Consider the following 23594-nt stretch of genomic DNA (forward strand, 5'->3'; position numbering starts at 1 on the left):
GGGTGCTCCGGTTTCCTCCCACAATCCAAAGATGTGCCAGTCAGGTGAATTGGCCATGCTAAATTGCCCGTAGTGTTAGGTAAGGGGTAGATGTAGGGGTATGGGTGGGTTGTGCTTCGGCAGGGCGGTGTGGACTTGTTGGGCCGAAGGGCCTGTTTCCACACTGTAAGTAATCTAATCTACTCCCCTTCTTGAACAAGGGGACAACTTGTGCTATCCTCCAGTCTTCTGGCACTATTCCTGTAGACACTGATGACATAAAGATCAAATCCAAAGGTTTTGCAATCTCCTCCCTAGCTTCCCAGAGAATCCTTGGATGAATTCCATCCAGCTCAGGAGACGTATCTATTTTCATACTTTCCAGAATTGCTAACACCTCCCCATGGTAAACCTCAATCCCATCTGGTCTAATAGACTGTATCTCAGTATTCTCCTTGACAACATTGTCTTTTTCCTGTGTGAATACGGATGAAAAATATTCATTTGACACCACTGCTATCTTTTTAGGTTCTGTTCACACCTCTCCACTGCTGTCCTTGACAGGCCCTATTCTTAGTCTAGTCATTCTTTTATTCTTGACATAGCAATAGAAAGATTCAGGGTTTTTCTTTGTTATGGACTAGGCCAAACCACTCAAAGCATTCTCAAGCAGGCAGCCCAGACCTTAACTTTGTAATTTGTTTTGGTAAGTGTACAGTGAGAACTATCTGGAGTAAGGTTGACTATCAGGTTTTTAAACAGACAAAAATTTATTCACAAAATTACAGAATGAAACACAAAGAACAGTTAAAATAAAACCTACTGAACTCAGCGTATCAAACTAGACTTAATTATGCTGTTCTGAATATGCACAACAGTCCCCTTAAACACAGAGCAAAAAAATGAAACAAAGGCGAACAGGTCGAAGTCAGAAAGGCACAAGGAGAGAGAGTCCAGCAACCTGTTTCCACACAGCTCCACTGCTGAACTGACTCTAAGTTAACTTCTAAACACACAAAAGCTTTGGCCTAAAGCCTCATCTGCTTATGTATAAACAAAAAGGCCTCCAATACTCTTTTATCTTTGTACCAAACCCAACCATTTTGGAGCCTGGAGTGTTTGATGAATGCTCTGAAAAAAATCAAGGACACAGTATCCTTTAGAAAAGGAATGGCTTTTAGAAGAAAAGGACCAGCTTTGTGACACCTTGATCCTACCTGCCAAAGATTTATCATGTCCCCTCTTGGCTCTTCTCAGCTTTCTCTTTACATCCTTCCTGGTTAACTTGTAACACTCAAACATCCTAACTGAGCCTTCGCATCTCAGCTTTACATAAGCCTCCTTCTTGACAAGAGATTCAACTTCTTTATTAAACCCTGGTTCCCTTGTTCGACCACTTCCTCCCTGCCTGACAGGTACATACTTATCAAGGACCGCAGTAGCTGTTCCTTGAACAAGCTCCATATTTCAATTGTGCCCATTCCTGACAGTTTGCTTCCCCATCCAATGCATACAAAATCTTGCCTAATCACATCATGTGTGCCTTTTCCCCAGTCATAACTCTTGCCCTGTGGCATAGACCTATCTTTTTCCATCGCTAAAGTAAATGTGTGTCAGAAAACCCTCCTGCACACATTGGATAAAAACAGACCCATCTAAGGTACTCAAACTATAGCATTCCCAGTCAATATTTGGAAAGTTAAAGCCCCCATAACAACTACTGTGTTACTTTCGCTCCTATCTAGAATCATCTTTGCAATCCTTTACTCTACATCTGTGGAACTTTTCAGAAGCCGATAAAAAAGTCCCAACAATGTGACCTCTCCTTTCCTGTTTCTAACCTCAGCCCATACTACCTCAGTAGACAAGTCCTCAAACATCCTTTCTGCCACCACAATACTGTCCTTGACTAACACCTCCCCCTCTTTTATCACCTCCCCTGTTCTTACTGAAGAATCTAAACTCCAGAACCTGCAATATCCATTCCTATGTCTAGATTAGAGTGGTGCTGGAAAAGCACACCAGGTCAGCCAGCATCCAAGGAGCAGGAAAATCGATGTTTTGGGCAAAAGCCCTTTATCAGCTCCTTGGATGCTGCCTGACCTACTGTGCTTTTCCAGCACCACTCTAATCTGGACTCTGGTTTCCAGCATCTGCAGTCCTTGTTTTTACCATATCCATTCCTGTCCCTGCTCCATCTATATGTGCGAAATGTCCACAACATCGAAGTCCTATATACAAACCCACGCTGCACGCTCACCCATTTTATTACGGATGCTCCTGGCATTGAAGTAGACACACTTCAAACCACCTTCCTGCCTGCTGGTACACTCTTGTGACTTTGAAACCTTATTCAAGACCTCACTACTCTCAACCTCCTGTACACTGGAGCTACAATTCAGGTTCCTATCCCCCTGCTGAATTAGGTTAATTCTTCTGAAAGAGCATTAGCAAACCTCTCCCCCATGCTATTAGTACCCTCTGTTTCAGGTGTAGACCATCCTGTTTGTAGAAGTCCAACCTACCCCAGAATGAGCCCAAATTATCCAGGTATCTGAATCCCTCCCTTCTGCACCGCCCCTGTAGCCATGTGTTCACCTGCTCTCTCTCCTTATTCCTCACCTTGCTATCAGATGGCACAGGTAACAAACCAGAGATAACAACTGTGTTTGTTCTAGCTCTAAGCTTCCACCCTAGCTCCCTGAATTTTGCCTTAAATCCTCATCTTTTTTCCTACCTACGTTGTTGGTGCCTATGTGGACCACGACTTGGGGCTGCTCCCCCTCACCCTCAAGGAAACACAATCTGTGACATCACGAACCCTGACACCTGGGAGGCGACACCCACAGAACCTCCTATCTGTCCACCTAACTATGGAGTCCCCATGACTAATGCTCTGTTCCTCTCCCCTCTTCCCTTCTGAGCAACAAGACAGACAGTGCCATGGCATACACCTGGTATGTCATCCCTCCAGCAGTATCCAAAACAAAATACTTGTTATTGAGGGGAATAGCCACAGGGAATCCATGCACTGTCTGCCGGTTCCATTAATGTCCCCTGAATGTAATCCAACTACCTTCTTCCTATACCTGAGATGTGGCTACCTTCCTGTAACTCCCCTCAGCCTCCCAAATGATCTGAAGTTCATTCAGCTCCAGCTCCAGTTCCCTAATGTGGTTTCCAAGGAGCTGGAGTTAGGTGACAATTATTGCAGTTGAAGTCAGCAGGGACAGTGGTGACCCTTACCTCCCACATTCTGCATTAGGAACTTCAACTGCCCTAACATCCATTCCCACTGTTCTGAATTCCCAAAGAGACTATCGAGGGAAAAACTAGTCACCTTACCAAATCAGTGACTAGAACTTTTTTTTTGGTTCGAGGAAGATGATGGGTGAGTGACACTATCTCTCGTGTTTTGGGTAAAGCAACCGCCGAAATATATAACCTCAGTTACTCAGCTGTCCCATGCCCGCTCCTGCTCAGTGTGTACTTTGCTTATTCACAAGGAAGGCTTCTTGTAGAATTTATTTATCCACCCAGAGCCCCTGGTCCTTGCTCTCACCGCTCCTGCTGCAAACATAGAGGCTGCTGATTCACAACGTAAGCTTTTTACAGGATTAACTTACCTTAGAGTTATGAACTTCGAGTTGATAAACAGAGACATAGACTATAAAAGCAAGGAAATGACGCTAGACCTCTACAAGTCAGTGATCAGATCATATTTGGAGTATTGTGTTTAGTTCTAAATATTTAAAGAAGAATGTTGAAGCCCTGGAGTCAGTGCAAAGAAGAATTACAGGACTGATACATTTTATAAACTCCTACTTTGGAAGTGGAGCCAGTTTGACTCAAGATTGGAATACATACAGACTCTAACCTCACACCTTTACTGCATTGTCTGAGCTGAGATGTCACATTTTTTATAAAACCTTAAGTTATCCTGACAGAAATAATGGGATTTACATATCAATGAATCGAAACCTGAAGTCCATTCTAAAAGATGAAAGACTTAACAGAAATCTAGGTTTGTTCAATATATTGCATCAGTGTATGAAACTATGATCCTTTATTATAAATTCTGAGTCCTATGATTCTACTCCACTAACGCTCTGAAAGGTTGTACTTCCAAATATACCTGTTGGACTATGACCTCGTGTCTTGTGATTTTTAACTTGGACTGATACAAGGTAAGAGGGATATTTGGTTTAAGGAAAGATTAGAGAAATTGGTTTTATTCTCCTTGGAGCAGAGAGGATTGAAAACACAGAACAATACAGCACAGAAACAGGCCTTTCAGTCCACCATGTCTGTGTTGACCATGATGCCATTCTACACTTATCCCATCTGCCTGAGCATTAACCATATCCCTCTATTCTCTACTGTTTTTATGTCTGTCGAAACGCGTCTTAACTTTGCTAATGTATCTGCTTCTTCTATGTCCCTTTGCAGGCACATACTATATAAAACACTTTTCTCAAACATCTCCCTTAGTTTTTTTCCCCTGTCACCATAAACCTGTGCCTGGAATCTGACGTTTCCACCCTGGGAAAAAAACTCTGACTACCCACCCTATCCATCCCTTTCCTAATTTTATTTATGTCTGTCAGAAATAGGAAATTTTAAATTCTATGGGAAATTTGAAGACTGGAAATCACACAGATTGTCACTGTCACACTTACTACAATCACAAATCCTCAAATCGTAAACAAATCTGAGAACCTTTGACACTTTGACAGAAACACTCCATGTTTGTCCAACATCTTCTTACAGTAATACAATACAATCCAGACAACACCCTGGTAAACCTCTTTTGCACCCTCTCTGAAGTCTTCCCACTATCCGCCCCACCAAGAGTATGGCAACCAGAACTACATATAGTACTCCAAATGTGGCCTGACTAAATTCTTAAACACTTGTGACATGACTTGAGCCCATGTGCAGCCGCACTCACAGCCACAGGGACCACCACTTGATGTAATTGACTTAATGGAGGACTCTCTAACAGATTGAAACAACTTGTTAGTGACTGACAGCGCTGACGTATTACATAGTCCCAACAGTCTGGACATGACAGAACTCTCCAATAACTCCCTGATAGACAAGGAAATTGAAAGACTCCAATTTATTATAACTCATACTCCAGACGCATATCCACAACATGGATATGTGACAATACTAAAAGGATATAATGGACCAGGGAAAAGCAGACTGAACCAGAAAGTTGAATGACAACATTCAACATTCAGGACATCACCACTAGAGGGAATGATAGGACACGAACATAGGAACAGGGAGGATACAATCTTGCTAATTCACCAGAGACCAAGGATTCACAAAAGATTGATAGGTCTCTGTTGGGTGCCTATTTAACAAATGCACTAATTCATTAATCCAGATGATTAAACAGTTCCTGACAGCCACCCAAGGCGAGGCGTTTTTGATTGTCCAAATTCGCATACACTCTCAAATATCAACTCTTATTCTTGTATGCATTGATGAGATTAACCAGGTTACAATTAGATTAGATTAGATTCCCTACAGTGTGGAAACAGGCCCTTCGGCCCAAACAGTCCACACTGACCCTCCGAAGAATAACCCACCCAGACCCATTTCACTCTAACCAATGCACCTAACACTATGGGTAATTGTGCATGGCCAATTCTACTGACCTGCACATCTTTGGACTGTAGGAGGAAACCGGAGCACCCGGAGGAAACCCACGCAGACACAAGGAGAATGTGCAAACTCCACACAATCACCCAAGGCTGGAATCGAACCTGGGACCCTGGTGCTGTGAGGCAACAGTGCTAACCACTGAGCCACCGTCCCGCCCACAGCTGTTCAGGTTTCCTGGCGTCGTTCATTGGATATAATCCCCATATCAGAATCTGCCCCATGGTCGCAGCAACTATCTCACCTTTGTCTTCACATTTCATTCGTAAGTCACAATAGCCACTCCATCTTCACATTTAATTCATTGGTCATGATGACCACCTCATTTTAGTCTTTTCTGACCACTCCACGGTCAGGCCATTTAAACCTACAAACCCCTACCAGTAGAAACCAAAGTTGACTCTTACCAACCATCTAAACCCAAATTAACATTCCATATGTATTCCCATTCCTTTCAGCAAAAAAAGTAGGAGAGGGTTAGAGTATGGGGGAGTACGGTGGCTCAGTGGTTAGCACTGTAACCTCACAGTGCCAGGGACCCGGGTTTGATTCCACCCTCGGGCGACCATGTAGAGTTTACACATTCTTCCCATGTCTGCATGGGTTTCCTCCGGGTGCTCTGGTTTCCTCCCACAGTCCAAAGATGTGCAGGTTATGTGAATTGATCATGCTAAATTGCCCATCGTGTTCAGCGATGTATAGATTAGGTGCATTAGTCAGGGTTAAATGTAGAGTAATAGGAAATGGGAATGGATCTGTGTAGGTTATTCTTTGGAGTGTTGGTGTAGACTTGTTGGGCCAAATGGCCTGTTTCCACACTGTAGGGATTCTATGATCCTATAAAAAGGTATGCACTACACCTGTTCTAAGCTACTTAGATATTAGACAAGGATAACAACAGAAAAAAGCTTGATCTCTCCCCAGGACAACTATGAACATTATCAAGACCTACTTCATCAGGATCATCATCATCACCGGAAATACCACACAAGTAACACCTGACAGACCAAGGTATATGTACCCAGGGTAATTATGGTTTGGCCCACTGGATGTGGGCAAATATGAGGAAGGTGTGTTATGGATACACCCCAATCAAAGTATAATGTTCGGCTGCCATAACCGGGGACACTACATAAGAAAACAAATGGGTGCTCAGATGATTGAGCATAAAAATTGGTGATTGGTGGGGATTTTCAAACAATGGGTACTCCAAGATAGGATGTTTTGGAAGTGGCCCAGAAAAGGGATTGGAACTCGTACAGCGCTGCCCGGGAAACTCATTAGGGGAAGTTTGTTCTGTACGAAATTACGGCACAATGCAATGTCTCCAACACCACCATCTGTGTTAGGCCACACATATCTGCCAGGTTAGGCCCAACTCAGCTGATAAACATACACAAAAAGGGAAAAGATGGAATTTAATGTGAGTGAGGAATTTCAGCAAACTCTGGGGGATACCTGGAGAAGTAGGACACAGGTCTCAAACTCCTGCCAGAGGAGTTACACCAAATTCGAACCCAATTGGCCACAGCCCAAAGAATCTTCACTAATGATGCCAAACAACAAATAAAATAAATTAAAGTTACAACTTGGTGGGAGGATTTCTGGGACTAGGGCTCCAACAAATAAATCCATTCCTTGCTCCGTCTTGTGTCAGATCAGTCTGTATTGTTAGTTCTGGTTACCCTGGTATACCTCACCAACTTCACTGTCAAATTTGCCCAGCAGAAAAGACAATTATCATGGAGACTAGACATAGAGAGCTCACTCTAAGTCTTCATGAAGCTTATTAAAAGCTATAGCAACTTAGTAAATAATTGTTTCGCCTCGTAAGTATTTGTTTGTCATATTGTTTGTATAAAATGTATCCTCTTGTTCATATAAAACGTTCTCTGAATTATTGATTCATTTGTACACTCTTGCTTGATTACTGTTTGCTCCAGTTTATAATGCTTGTTTGATTTTTCGTTATGAATTTCCTTTCTCCTCCAATGTCTTATTTAATTCTAATCTACCACACCTGCTTGATTAGCCATTAAGTCCAAAGTTTGATACAGGTTGTTCTGCTATAATGTGCATTTCATTAATGTGAATTTGCTATAATGCAATTAGTGAATTGGGGACACTTTTTCTAAAGCATGAACTTTTAAAACGTGTATTGGTTATAACACGATTCTGGCCCCATTAGTTAAATGGTGCTGCTATTAAACAATTTTCTTATATTAGGGGATTGCACGAGAATGGAACTATCGTGTTATAGCAGAACTTGCCAACTGTATTCCATTTAGATATAGTTTGATGATGTTTGTTGATTTTAGTTAGGTGTTATTTTCAAATATACAACTTGTAAGAGTTTAGCTGTTTAAGTGTATGTTGTGCTTTCCTTGGCCTTTGATGATCATATAGTTACCACACGGAAATTAGGCTGCGATCATGTGATCCATCAAGCTTTGGGTTCGGGATCAAGAAGAGGGACTGTGGCTGGATGGCCCACTCAAAATGATGGACTTATGGAAAAGGGAATAAAATGAGGCATGCTGAGAAATTGAGGCAAGCCTTGGCCAAAGCGACTGCACTCAAAGACACTGAAAAAAACAAGCTGCAGAACCTGGACAGGCTACAGCTACAGGCAGACAGTACACAATTGACTCAGCAGTTGCAAACAATACAATATACTCTTGAATTCGAATTGAATTGAATTAACCTGAAAGCTATCCTCAAGACAATCAGCAACATCGAGTTGTTTGCCAGACAACAAAGTGACTCACAACCTTATTTGGAAAGGGCTACCTGACCAACATGGCCCCAACACCTCCTGGAATGAATGCCCATGGGCCACCTTATCATTGACAGATCAACGTCCAATTGGGTCCGATCAATCAGGGTGATCAGGTCCAACCACACAGGATCAATGTGGATTTCACCAGGTTCCCCATTTCCCCTCCCCCCCACCTTATCCCAGTCCCAACCTTCCAACCCAGCACCACTCTCTTGAATGGTCCTACCTGCCCATCTTCCTGTGCTGCACCCTCCTTTCCAACCTATCACATTCACCCCCACCTTCACCTAACTATCGCATCTCATCTGCCTCCCCCCCCCCTTCCCATTTGTCTGGGCAGCACAGTAGCTCAGTGGTTAGCACTGCTACCTCACAGCGCCAGGGACCTGGGTTCGATTCCAGCCTTGGGCGACTGTTTGTGTGGAGTTTGCACATTCTCCCCGTGTCTGCATGGGGGGTGTTCCGGTTTCCTCCCAAAATCCAAAGATGTGCAGGTCAGGTGAATTGGCCATGCTAAATTGCCCATAGTGTTAGGTGCATTAGTCAGGGATAGAACATAGAACATAGAACAATACAGCACAGAACAGGCCCTTCGGCCCACGATGTTGTGCCGAACTTCTATCCTAGATTAAGCACCCATCCATGTACCTATCCAAATGCCGCTTAAAGGTCGCCAATGAATCTGACTCTACCACTCCCTCGGGCAGCGCATTCCATGCCCCCACCACTCTCTGGGTAAAGAACCCACCCCTGACATCTCCCCTATACCTTCCACCCTTCACCTTAAATTTATGTCCCCTTGTAACACTCTGTTGTACCCGGGGAAAAAGTTTCTGACTGTCTACTCTATCTATTCCTCTGATCATCTTATAAACCTCTATCAAGTCACCCCTCATCCTTCGCGATTCCAACGAGAAAAGGCCGAGAACTCTCAACCTATCCTCGTACGACCTACTCTCCATTCCAGGCAACATCCTGGTAAATCTTCTCTGCACCCTCTCCAAAGCTTCCACATCTTTCCTAAAGTGAGGCGACCAGAACTGCACACAGTACTCCAAATGTGGCCTAACCAAAGTCCTGTACAGCTGCAACATCACCTCACGACTCTTGAATTCAATCCCTCTGCTAATGAACGATAATACTCCATAGGCCTTCTTACAAACTCTATCCACCTGAGTGGCAACCTTCAAAGATCTATGTACATAGACCCCAAGATCCCTCTGTTCCTCCACCTGACCAAGAACCCTACCATTAACCCTGTATTCCGCATTCTTATTTGTTCTTCCAAAATGGACAACCTCACACCTGGCAGGGTTGAACTCCATCTGCCACTCCTCAGCCCAGCTCTGCATCATATCTAAGTCCCTCTGCAGCCGACAACAGCCCTCCTCACTGTCCACAACTCCACCTATCTTTGTATCATCTGCAAATTTACTGACCCACCCTTCGACTCCCTCCTCTAAGTCATTAATAAAAATTACAAACAGCAGAGGACCCAGAACTGATCCCTGCGGAACTCCACTTGTAACTGGACTCCATGCTGAATATTTACCATCTACCACCACTCTCTGACTTCGACCGGTTAGCCAGTTTTCTATCCAATTGGCCAAATTTCCCTCTATCCCATGCCTCCTGACTTTCCGCATAAGCCTACCATGGGGAACCTTATCAAATGCCTTACTAAAATCCATGTACACTACATCCACTGCTCTACCCTCATCCACATGCTTGGTCACCTCCTCGAAGAATTCAATAAGACTTGTAAGGCAAGACCTACCCTTCACAAATCCGTGCTGGCTGTCCCTAATCAAGCAGTGTCTTTTCCAGATACTCGTAAATCCTATCCCTCAGTACCCTTTCCATTACTTTGCCTACCACAGAAGTAAGACTAACTGGCCTGTAATTCCCGGGGTTATCCCTATTCCCTTTTTTGAACAGGGGCACAACATTCGCTACTCTCCAGTCCCCTGGTACCACCCCAGTTGCCAGTGAAGACGAGAAGATCATTGCCAACGGTACTGCAATTTCCTCTCTTGCTTCCCACATAATCCTAGGATATATCCCGTCAGGCCCGGGGGACTTGTCTATCCTCAAGTTGTTCAAAATGTCCAACACATCTTCCTTCCTAACAGGTATCTCTTCTAGCTTATCAGTCCGTTTCACACTCTCCTCTTCAACAATACGGTCCCTCTCGTTCGTAAATACTGAAGAGAAGTACTTGTTCAAGACCTCTCCTATCTCTTCCGACTCAATACACAGTCTCCCACCACTGTCCTTGATCGGACCTACCCTCGTTCTCGTCATTCTCAGGTTTCTCACATACGCATAGAATGCCTTGGGGTTATCCTTGATCCTATCCGCCAGGGATTTTTCATGCCCTCTCTTAGCTCTCCTAATCCCTTTCTTCAGGTCCCTTCTGGCTATCCTGTATCCCTCCACTGCTCTGTCTGAATCTTGTTTCCTCAACCTTATGTAAGCCTCCTTCTTCCTCTTTACTAGACATTCAACCTCCCTCGTCAACCAAGGCTCCCTCACACGACCATTTCTTTCCTGCCTGATCGGTACATACATATCAAGGACACGTCGTATCTGCTCCTTGAAAAAGTCCCACATTTCCACCACATCCTTCCCTGACAGCCTATGCTCCCAACGTATGCTCCTCAAATCCTGTCTTACAGCATCGTAATTTCCCTTCCCCCAATTGTAAAAACTTCCTTGTTGTGCGCACCTATCTCTCTCCATAACCAAGGTGAAAGTCACAGAATTGTGGTCGCCATCACCAAAATGTTCACCCACTAACAAGCCCACCACTTGTCCCAGTTCGTTACCGAGTACCAAATCCAATATGGCCTCCCCTCTGGTTGGACAATCTACATACTGCGTTAGAAAAGCTTCCTGGACACACTGCACAAACACTGCCCCATCCAATCTACTTGATCTAAAGAGCTTCCAATCAATATTTGGGAAGTTGAAGTCGCCCATGACTACGACCCTGTGGCTTCTGCACCTTTCCAAAATCTGTTTCCCAATCTGTTTCTCCACATCTCTGCTGCTATTGGGGGGCCTATAATAAACACCCAACAAGGTGACTGCACCTTTCCTATTTCTGACTTCAGCCCATACTACCTCCAGAGGCAGATCCCCCTCAAACTTCCTTTCTGCAGCCGTTATACCATTTCTAATTAGCAATGCCACCCCCCCTCCTTTTTTACCACCCTCCCTAATCTTACTGAAACATCTGTAACCAGGAACCTCCAACAGCCATTCCTGTCCCTCATCTATCCATGTTTCCGTGATGGCCACAACATCGTAGTCCCAGGTACCGATCCACGCCTTAAGTTCACCCACCTTATTTCTGATACTCCTTGCATTGAAGTATACGCACTTGAGTCCATCTCTGTGTCCGCAAGTAGTCCCTGTCAGTGCTACCTTCTCCACAGCCTCCCTACAGTCTTGGACATCCTGACACACAGCTAGCTTACTTGCTGGACTACAAGTCCGGATCCCATCCCCCTGCCAAATTAGTTTAAACCCCCCCGAAGAGTGCTAGCAAACCTACCCCCCAGGATATTGGTGCCCTTCTGGTTCAGGTGCAACCCGTCCTGTTTATACAGGTCCCACCTTCCCCAGAATGCAGTCCAATTGTCCAAATATCTGAAGCCCTCCCTCCTACACCATCCTTGCAGCCACGTGTTCAACTGCACTCTCTCCCTATTCTTTGCCTCTCTGTCACGTGGCACCGGCAACAACCCAGAGATGATGACTCTGTCTGTCCTAGCTTTTAGCTTCCAGCCTAACTCCTTGAGCTCTTGAATGACCTCCCCACCCCTCTTCCTACCTATGTTGTTGGTGCCAATGTGTACCACGACTTCTGGCTGCACACCCTCCCCCTTAAGGATTCTGAAGACACGGTCCGAGACGTCTCGGACCCTAGCACCTGGGAGGCAACAAACCATCCGATAAATGTAGGGTCAGGGAATGGGTCTGGGTGGGTTACTCTTCGGAGGGTCGGTGTGGACTTTTTGGACCAAAGGGCCTATTTCTCTATTGTAGGGAATCTAATTTCATCTCTCAGACCCCTGGCCCAAAAAACTTATTTCTGATGAAAGACTTATGCCTGAAACATTGAACCTCCTGCTCCTTGGCTGCTACATGACCAGCTGTGCTTTTCCAGCACCACATTCTTTGACTCTGATCTCCAGCATCTGCAGTCCTCACTTTCTCCTGGTATATGGTCATCCAGAGTTAAACACAAGGTAGTTGATTAGGTTTATACCGTAAATTGTTAGTTTGTAGTTATTTTGTTGTTATTATATTAATTTTATTAAATAAAATATTACTGTTTATTATATTATGAGTTGACTTGTTTATTATATTAAGAGTCATTTCTTTGCTAGATATAAGAGTTGAAATACACTGTATGGCAGGCACAATACCAGTATGTTCAGCCACTTCTTGATATCAGGTGGGGTGAATTGAATTAGCTGAAGACTGGCATCCGTGATGCTGTAGACCTCTGGATAAGGCTTGGGGTGGATCATTCACTTGGTACTTCTGACTGCAGATGGATGTAAATGCTTCAGCCTTATCTTTGCACTGATTTGCTTGGCTCTCATATCATTGAGGATAGAAATATTCGCGCAGCCTCCTCTTCCTGTTATTTGCTTAATGGATGTGATAGAACTGCAGAACTTTGACTTGATCTGTTAATTGTGAAATCACTTAGCTCTATCTGTTACTTGCGGCTGCCACAGTTTGAAATGAAAATATTCCTGTGTTGTAGCTTTAATGTATTCTATTCATGTCCTGACATGCCCTCCTGTCCTGCTCATTGGACCTGAATTGATTCTCTTTCTTGGTAGCTCGAGCTCAATGTCAGGTTATGGATAATGGTTAAAAATAATTTTACCGCAGATTGCAACCCACAATGCATGTTACATGCTCAGTTTTGAGCTGCATGATCAGTTCTTAATCCATCGTAATCATGCCGCATAACATGATGAACAGAATCCTCAGAGTGATGACAAGGACCTGCAGCAAATCACTCCTCCCACTTCTGGCATGGACAGATTACACCTGCAAGGTAGATTGGTGATGGCAAGTTTAATGAGGTTTTTTCTCTCTTGTTGGTTCCCTAACCACTTGGTATAGACCCAGTGTGGCAGATATATTCTTTAGGAATAGGCCAGCTTAGTTAGCAGTAGAGATACAAAGTCAGAGCATTTGCAGCAGATTGTCAAGGGGAGTGTGAACAGCCAGAGTTGCACATAATGGTACCAACAGAATAAATAGAAAAATGGATGAGGTCCTGCAGGGTGGATAAAGGAGTTGGGCAGTGTTAAAAAGTGGGATCTCAAGGTTAGTCATCTCTGGATTATTCCCAATGCCACACGCTAGTGAGAGTGGGGATAGGAGGATAGGACAGATGAATGCGTAGCTGAAGAGATAGTGCAGGGAGGAGAGATTCAGATTTTTGGATTATTGGGATCTTTCTGGGGCAGAGGTGGCCTTTACAAGAAGGACAGGTTGCTCCTGAACTGCAGGGAGACCAATATTCTGGCGGGGAGATTTGTTAGAGTCATTTGAGAAGGTTTAAATTTGTCTGGCAGAGGAGTGGGACCATAAACAGTTCTGAGAAGGTTGAGAATAGTCCAGAAATTAAAGAAATCAAGTTAAATATTCAGGCAGGCAAGAGCTTGGCAGGAAATGATGAAAAATTGATGAATTAAACTGCATTTATTTCAAGGGAAGTGGCCTGACAGGTAAGACAGATGAACCCAGGACATGAATGGATACATGGGACTGGGATATCATAGCTATTACAGAAACATGGCTGAGGGAGGGACAGGACTGGCACCTCAATGTTCTGGGGCACAAACGCTATAGGAAGGATAGAAGGGGAGGCAGAAGAGGAGGGGGAGTGGCATTTTGATTAGGGGCAACATTATGGCAGTACTTAGAGAGGGTATTCCTGGGAAATTATCCAGTAAGGCTATCATGGTGGAACTGAGATATAAGAAGTGGACTATCACTTTGATGGGATTGTACTACAGGCTCCCCAATAATCAGCAGGAAATTGAGGAGCAAATATGTAAGGAGGTTGCAGATAGCTGTAAGAATAATAGGATTGTAATAGTGGGGATTTTAACTTTCAAAACATAGGCTTGGACTGCCATTGTAGAACAAGCTTGGATGGGAAGGAATTTGTTAAGTGTGTTCAGGAAAAAATTCTCAATCAATATGTAGAGGACCATCCTAGAGAAGAGGCAAGACTCATCCTTCTCTTGGGAAATGGGGCAGGACAAGTAACTGAGGTATTAGTGGGGGAGCACTTTGGGGCCAGAAACAATAATTTTATTAGTTTTAAAATAGTTATGAAAAACAATAGGTCTGATCTACAAGGTAAAGTTCCAAATTGGGGCATGACAAATTTTGATAGTATTAGTCAGGAGCTTTCAAAAGTTTATTGGGGGAGGCAGTTCACAGGTAAAGAACATCTGGCAAGTGGGAGGCTATCAAAAGGGGATAACAAGAGTTCAGGGCCAACATGTTTCTAGTGTGAAGGACAAGGCTGGCAGGAGTAGGCAACACTGGGCGACTTAAGATATGGAGCCCATGATCAAGAAAACGGAGGCATATATCAGGCAAATGGCAGCTAGGATCAATCCTTTGAAGACTATGGGGGTATAGGAGTACATTTAAGATGGAAATCAGAAGGGCAAAAAGGTGACACGAGAGAGCTTTGGCTAGTAAAATAAAGGAAAATCCAAAGCGATCCTATGAGTATGTTAGTTTAAGATGAGAGGGGAAGGATTTAAAAGGGACTTAAGGGGCAGCTTTTTCATACAGAGGGCGATTTGTGTATGAAATGAACTGCCGGGGAAATGGTGAAGGCTGGTACAATTACAATATTTAAAAGGAATCTGGATAGGTAAATGAATAAGAAGGGTTTAGAGGGATTGGCAAATGGGGCTAGATTAATTTAGAATTACTGATCAGCATAGATGAGTTGGACCAAAGAAATTGCTTCCATGCTGTACATTTCTATGACTTTATGACTCTACAGTCAAAATAGTAATTAGGGAGAGAATAAGCCCCTTAAAGCTTAACGTGATTGTGTATGTGTGGATTTACAGTAGATGGTGGTATTCTAAATGAATATTTTGCATCTGTATTTCCTGTGGACCTCAGAGGTAAATGTTGATGTCTCACAAAGAATCCAAATTACTGAAGAGAGGTTGCTGAAGTCTGAAAAGAGATAAAGGTAGATAAATTTTTGGGATCTGATTAAACATGTCCCAGTACATTATGGAAAGCAAGGAAAGAAATTGCAGAGCACCTAGCAGAGATAATTGTATTATTAACAGCCACGTGTGAGGTGATGGAAATCTGGAGGGTGGTTAATCGTGGAATTGTCATTTGGCCCATCAAGTCTGTACCGACCCTCCAAAGAGAATCCCAACCAGACCCTGTAACTCTGCTTTAATCATGGCTAATCCACTGACCTGCATGTCTACGGACTTCATTTTTGTGTTCTCACAACTAATGTTCTCCCATTATTTAAGAAATGCTGGAAGGAAAAGCCAGGGAACTATAGATTGGAGAGTCTAATGTCAGTGGAGGGTAAATTGTTGGAGGGGATTGTGACAGACAGGAACTACATGCATTTGGAGAGGCAAGGACTGATTAGGGATTGGGTTTATGCATGGGAAATAGTGTCTCACAAATTTGATTGGGTTTTTTGAAGAGATGACCAAGAAGGCAGGTAAGGGCAGTGTGGTAGATGTTGTTTACATGGATTATAGCAACACCTTCAACAAAATACTGTGTGGTAGACTGGTTAGTAAGGTTAGATCACATGGGATCCAGGGATAGCTAGCCAATTGGATACAAAATTGACTTGTTGATAGGAGACAAGGGTGGTGTTGGAGGGTTGTTCTTTCAGACTATAGGTCTGAGTCTACAGTTGTTCATCATTTTAAATAAATGATTTAAATGAGAATACAAGAGATGTGGTTCATAAGTTTGTGGATAACACCAAAATTGGTTGTCGCGTGGACAATGAAGAGTACAATAGGTTATTGATCAACTGGGCCAGTGAACCGAGGAATTAAAGATGGAGTTTAATTAAATAAATGCGATGTCTACATTTTGGTAAGACAAACCATGGCAGGACTCACAAAGTTAATGGTAGGGCCCTGGGGTTTGTTGTTGAATAGAGACACCCCGGGGTGCAGGTGCATATCTTCTTGGAAATGGTGTTATGGATAGACAGTGTGGTGAATGTTGACAAGTTTGCCTTCATCAGTCAGAGCATTAAGTACATGAGTTGAGACATCATGTTACAAGATATTAGTAAGTCCTCATTTGGTGTACTGTGTGCTTTTCTGGTAATCCTCCTGGAGGAAGGATGTTGTTAAATTGGAAAGAGTGCAAAAAAGATTTACAATGATGATACTGAGACTGGAAGGTTTGAATAATAAAGAGAGGCTGGATAGGCTGGCACGTGTTTCCCTGGGGTGTGGGAGGCTGCAGAGTGACCTATTAGTAATTTATAGAATCACAACGGGCATAGATAAGGTAAATAGCCAAGGTCTTCTCCGCAGGGTAGGGGAGTCCAAAACTAAAGGGCGTAGGTTTAATGTGAGAGCAGATTGATTTACATATGGACCTGAGGTCAACCTTTGCACACAGAGGGCAGTGTGTACTTGTATTGAGTTGCCAGAGGAAATAGTGGAGACAGGTACAATTACAACATTTAAAAGACATTTGGACAGGCACACAGATAGAAAAGGTTTAGAGGAATATGGGCCAAATGCAGGCAAATGGGATTAGTTCAGTTGAAGAAACCTGGTCAGCATGGATTAGTTGGGCTGAAGGTTCTGTTTCCCTGCTGTATCTCTGTATGATTTTCTGACTCTGCCCTGAGTTTAGATAATCAGATATGCCGCTGTATCTTTTATCATACTAAAGGTAGTTTTAAATAAGTAAGCAGCTATTAGAAACCAAGGATGAAATCTTACCAGGTGCTGAACAAAGTCTAAGGCAAGAAATTTGAGAGAATCAAATGAGAAAGCAGGCAAGACCTTTCTTGATGTCAAGACCAACAACTTACATTTTCCAAATAGGTTCTGGATGGGGAGGTGAAATCTTCACTAGTAAGAGGAGAGAGACTTACTAATGTGCATTATCACTCATTCACGTTCTTATTATTACCTAATCTCATCTTCTTGAGACATACTCTATTCTACAATAGAGTACAATAGAGTACAATAGAGTTCTCTAATCCCCCCCAGATAGTAACTGGAGGCTAAGAATTCCCAGCATAAAAGTCAAAGTGGGATATGGTGTCTCTAGGTCAGTGCTTCCTTCACGGGACCTCCATCTTGGACATCTGCACCAGCATTTCAGGCAAAGCTCCACGGGCAGCAACTGCATGCACAGCATATCCATGGTGCTGGTCTCTGAGATGTACCAGCCTCTCTGCACCCTCATCATAATTCTCTGATCCATTAGCAATATGCTTCTGCCCTTTAATGCTGCACTTTGAGGTGCACTGGCACATATCATTGTATGCAGGGACCATCTAGCTCATTGAATGGAACTGACTGCATTTTACGGTTGCTGTTCTTTTGCCATCTTAAAGTTCATTCACTTTGGGCTTATCCAGATGCTCACAGCAACCTTGTCTTGCTTTGCCTTGCCTTTTAGTGTATACAGCATGTCATGATTGTCAATGATCATTCAAGGGGGTGGACATTTTGCCGTCCAGCATCACGCTATGGCGATCTCACAGCCACACCATAGTCACGGAGAGCTACAGCATTGAAAAAAGCCTTTCATGCTTTGGCATCACAAATGTATATCTGGATATCTCTTAAATGTTATATGGGTTTCTGTTTTACCACTCTCCGAGGCAGTGAATTCCAGATTCCCGTACCATGACTGAAAATGTTTTTCCTCCTCTCTCCTCAAATCCTTTTGCCCCTTACTTAATTCTATGCCCCTGATTGACCCCTCCATCAAAGGGAAATATTTCTTCTTGTTTGCCTTGTCTATATCACACATAATTTTATACGTCTCAATTAAAGTCATAAAGTCATACATAGTAGCCTCCACCACTTGCTCTGGCATCTCATTCCATACATGTACCACCCTCTGTGTGAAACAGTTGCCCCTTAGGTCTCTTTTATATCTTTCCCCTCTTACCCTAAACCTATGTCCTTTAGTTCTGGACTCCCCCACCCCAGGGAAAAGACCTTGTCTATTTATCCTATACATAAGTCTCATGATTTTATAAACATCTAAAGCCTCCGATGCTCCAGGGACAACAGCCCCAGCCGATTCAACCTCTCCCTATAGTTCAAATCCTCCAACATCCTTGCAAATCTTTTCTGAACTCTTTCTGAACATCCTTCTGATAGGAAGGAGACCAGAATTGCATGCTATATTCCAACAGTGACCTAACCAATGTCCTGTACAGCCGCAACATGACCTCCCAACTCCTGTACTCAATACTCTGATCAATAAAGGAAAGCATACCGAATGCCTTATTCACTATTCTATCTACCTGCGACTCCATTTTCAAGGAGCTATGTATCTGCACTCCAAGATTTCTTTGTTCAGCAACTCTCCCTAGGACCTTACCATTAAGTCTATAAGTCCTGCTAAGATTAAGGGCCCATTGGCCCACCTGATCAAGATCTCGTTGTAATCTGAGGTAACCTTCTTCGCTGTCAATTACACCTCCAAATTTGGTGTCATAGTTTGGTACAAACCTACTAGCAATACCCCTTGTGCTCACATCCAAATTGTTTATATAAATGATGAAAAGTAGTGGACCCAGCACCGGGTGGCACTCCACTGGTCACAGGCCTCCAGTCTGAAAAACAACCCTCCACTACCACCCTCTGTCTTCCACCTTTGAGCCAGTTCTTATCCAAATGGCTAGTTCTCCCTGTATTCCATGAGATCTAACCTTGCTAATCAGTCTCCCATGGGGAACCTTGTCAAATACCTTACTGAAGTCAATATTGATCACGTCCACCCTCAAACTTTTCTGCTCTAAGGAAAAGAATCCCAGTCTGTTCAATCTCTTTTCATAATTAAACTCTCTAGCCAAGTCAACGTCCTGCTAAATCTCCTCTGCACCGTGGTCTTAAAGTATTTTCTATTACAGGCAAATATAATTATATTCCCCCCTGAACCATTTTATCAACCTGTCCTGATACCTTAAGGGACTGGTGGACATGCACACCAATGTCCCTCTGATTTTTGATGCTTCTCAGGGTCCTAGTACTCATCATGCATTCCCTGCCTTGTTTGTCCTGCCCAGGTGCATTTATCCAGACTGAATTTCGTTTGCCACCGACGAACCCATCTGTCCAGCTTGTCCATATCCTCCTGTAATCTAAGGCTATCCTCTTCATTATTTACAACCCCAGCATGTTGGAGAAGCTTACGCAGCTAACACATTACAACCAAATAGCCATGTTCCAAAGGGGAACAGTCCTTTAGTATGGAAGTGCTACCATAGTAACTCAAAAAAAGCCTCGAACATCAGTCCAGGTGATTGGGCCCAGTCAGTCAGCATGCTTAAGATGATCAGGGTCTGAACCTTCTCCTCATAGAGTGTGAAGGGCAGACAATCCTGCACTCCACTCCATCTTGGTTTGTTCTGCCCCTGTATGGTTGCTGTCTTCTGTGATGAGTGGATGGCACAGAAGGCATAGTTTAGTAAAAGCACCTGACAATACCCAACTCAACTTCATCATCACATTTATCTAGTCCTCTGTTGTTGCTAAGTTATCAAATCTTTTGTCAACCAGTACTGGAAGATCAGATTGTTCCTCCAATTAAATATTGGAAAGAAGTTATTTTCTGTCCCTCATCCAAGTGCTATTCCATGGATCCTAATTCCATCCTTTTCCATGGGAACAGTCTGAGATGAATTTAATCTGTTAACAACCTTGGAACCACATTTGATACCAGAATAAGTTTCCCCCTCTTCCTTGCTATGAAGGCAATGTTTAAAACCGATCTCTTGGTCACCTGACCTAATTTCTCCTTATGTGGCTTGGTGTCATATTTTGTTCTATCATGCTGTTCTGTAGCACCTTTGGAATTTTTTAAAGGTGCTTTATAAATTGTAATTTCATTGCAAGAGAGAAACAGTCGCTTTAGTAATTTAAAACATTTTTCTATACTTCAGAAGATACTAATATAACAAAAAAGCACCGATACAAATAAACAAAAGCTAATTTAATGTTCTTTCAACAACTGCAAAAACAAATACTCAAATAATAAAAGCACATTCTGTATAAGACATGTAACCCCCTTGTTCAGGGAATCTTTAACCATGTTTTTTGCATCTTATAAGCTTCCGGAAGGCTAACTTGAAATCTTCATTGAAACTTGTGTACAAGAGAGGGTTAATTAAAGAATTGATGTAGCCTAACCAAGTTAAAAAATCAGCAACTACTGGAGAAACAACAAAAAGGTGCAGTCCCACACAGAGCTCTTTGATGAAAAAGGGCAGCCAGCAGATAATGAAAGCCCCAAGAATGAGTCCCAAAATGCGAGCTGCTTTCCGTTCCCTTGAGTTAGAGATTTGCTGGCGCTCTTCCATACTCCCCTGCCCATTTTCGAGTGTTGGGACCCTGACCATCAGGTGATCATTGTGAAACTTCAGTGCAGGTTCAGAATTGTGTAGATCAGATACACAAAAGGTATGTGTCAGATTATAGCTCATGTAGATTTGGCTTTCACTGTTGCGACCAGTAAAGTGGCGGCTGGAACCACGTTTCTGGTAAAGGTTCTTGGCAGCATGGTAGATACGGTAGTAAAGGATGAGAATTAAAGCTGATGGAATGTAAAAAGCTCCAAATGTTGAATAAATGGTGTAGATCACAAGATCATGCTGAATGATGCACTTTTCCCCTGTAGTGTTAACATTGTGGCTCCTCCAAAACAGGGGTGGCATGGATATGAAAACAGAAATAGTCCATACAGCCAGTATCATGACTCCCGCACGCTTGGCAGTCCTTTTTGGAGCGTATTCTATGGCATCTGTGATGGCCCAGTATCTATCCAGAGCAATCACACACAGATGAAGGATTGAGCATGTACAGAATGTCATGTCCAAACTCAACCATGCCTCACAAACAATGTAACCCAAAACCCAAGCATCAGTGGTAATGTATATGATACTGATAGGCATTACTAGAATGGCAACAAGGAGGTCTGTCAGAGCTAGGGAACATATGAGATAGTTTGCAGGTTGGTGCAATTTCTTTGTAATACAAATAGCAACCATTACAGCAGAATTCAACAAAGTTGCTAGAATTGCAATTAAAGACAGAATTGAAGCAATAGCAGTCCTTTCAGTAAATGTTTTGGATCGCCCTTGACATGATTCATTTGTGGAGTTTGAGAAGCTCATTGTTTAATGTCCAGAACACAAATGCTTACAATTTCCAAAACATGGCAGGAGATTTCCACTTTCTTTTGTCAACTGAAGAGTGAGTTTAATTATTATTACTTCAACGTCAAGTTGCAGAGTCAAAGTCCTGAGTGTTCTTCACAATCTTCTTTTTGTGTAACATCGACAAAAAAATTTTCCTAAAAGAGAGAAAAGAAAAACCAATTAGTATAAATTTATTTTGAGACAAAATGGACAGTTTTCTTGGTGTTTTGATGCTGGGTTACCAGTTAGACCTGATAACTCTTTTTTTCCCAAAACTCTGCCTGACATACTCAGCATGATTTCTGACAGCAAAGCATGACTTTGAATGTGCCCTTTGGCAAGTTTTATGAATTTGTGCACATACAAACCCATTATTATCATCAGAGATGCAAAGTCCTACAGATTGATTTTGTGTTTACACAGATCATACAGTTTTCTTGTGTAAATCCGCAAGTTTGCAATGATGCTATTGTGCAGGTATATACGTCCCTTGTGATAACATCACTAGATATGCATATATGAAGCTAAACTTAGTGACAGTCTCAAACTCTTTTGAGCTGCTCACTCTCCAAAATGACTATGAGAAATGTTGAAAATCATTTAAAGTGAGTGTGCTGGTGCATGACTGTCACCTTATTCCACTTATTTACCTACCTGCATTGTACATACTTTCAGATCTTTATATGTTATATGAATGAGTTTGCATGACTTTAAACCTGGTGTTCATCTTTGCTGTAAAAGTGAATTAGATGATCCTTTGTCATTCTTTGAGGTAAAAACAATGACTGCAGATGCTGGAAACCAGAATCTTTGTCATCCTTTGCCTTCTGTCCGCCAATCTCTACCACTGGTTACATTTCTCTGCCTCTAATAATGAACATATTTTAGACAAATTAGTTATTCGTCCTTTCTCCTAAATCCTAAGTATGGCTTCCACTGCTGCCCTTATTTTTTGGACCATTCTTAAAACTAATCATAATGAAAATATTGAAGATGCTGGAAATTTGAACTAAAGTAATCAATAGGTCAAGATGATATCTATGGATTTTTTGAGATTAAATTTGAAATCATAAAACTGTACTTTTCATGTTTTTTAACACAACTCTATATCTTTGTTTATTGGCAATTTCTTACTCACATGCTTTCTGGTCAGGAAGTAACTTTATTGGAATGTCTATTTCTCTGCCGTTACCCAAATTTTAGTAATCTCCAAAAATTAGTGCTGTGATTATGTTACCAGAATAGTAATTCAGGAGCAAAATGAAGCTCTATTCAACTGCAGGAACCTGGACAACATTCAGGCTTGCACTGGTGAGTAGCAAGCAACATTTATGCCACAAAAGTGCTAAGTAATGACGATTATCAGCAATAGAGAATCTATAACCTTTTCTTGATATTCAATGTCATGACTGTAGTAATCAGAATAAGATCAGCCAGGTGGACATCAGCGAATGTGTTCCCTGATTGGACCAGGTTAACAGCCCCAATCAGAGACACCTTGTTGACAGAAGTGAACAGGAGTGCTTCCCCCTCCAACTCTATTTTGATTTAATCCCTTCACTGTTTGATCACACAGCATTGCCCTTTGATGTGAAGGGCCACTGCTTGTCTCTGCCCACTCGGGTGTTTTCCCCCCCTTTTGGAGATTGAATCAGTGTGTGACTGCGCGTGCACGTGCAAGGGCTCTCCTTGAAGGGG

General features: G+C 42.7%; 1 protein-coding gene across 1 annotated transcript in view; it reads right to left on the reverse strand.

Moving 5' to 3' along the window:
- Positions 1 to 20671: 20671 nt before the first annotated feature.
- The window catches only part of LOC140482608 (5-hydroxytryptamine receptor 1E), a 74927-nt gene continuing 72004 nt past the window's right edge, over positions 20672 to 23594 (reverse strand). The window contains exon 2 of the mRNA XM_072580126.1: positions 20672 to 22051. Coding sequence (XP_072436227.1) covers positions 20784 to 21872 — 1089 coding nt within the window. The 5' untranslated portion in view covers positions 21873 to 22051 and the 3' untranslated portion in view covers positions 20672 to 20783. The remainder of the gene's footprint in view (positions 22052 to 23594) is intronic.

Source organism: Chiloscyllium punctatum, chromosome 11, assembly GCF_047496795.1.
Source record: "Chiloscyllium punctatum isolate Juve2018m chromosome 11, sChiPun1.3, whole genome shotgun sequence".
Lineage (NCBI taxonomy): Eukaryota > Metazoa > Chordata > Chondrichthyes > Orectolobiformes > Hemiscylliidae > Chiloscyllium > Chiloscyllium punctatum.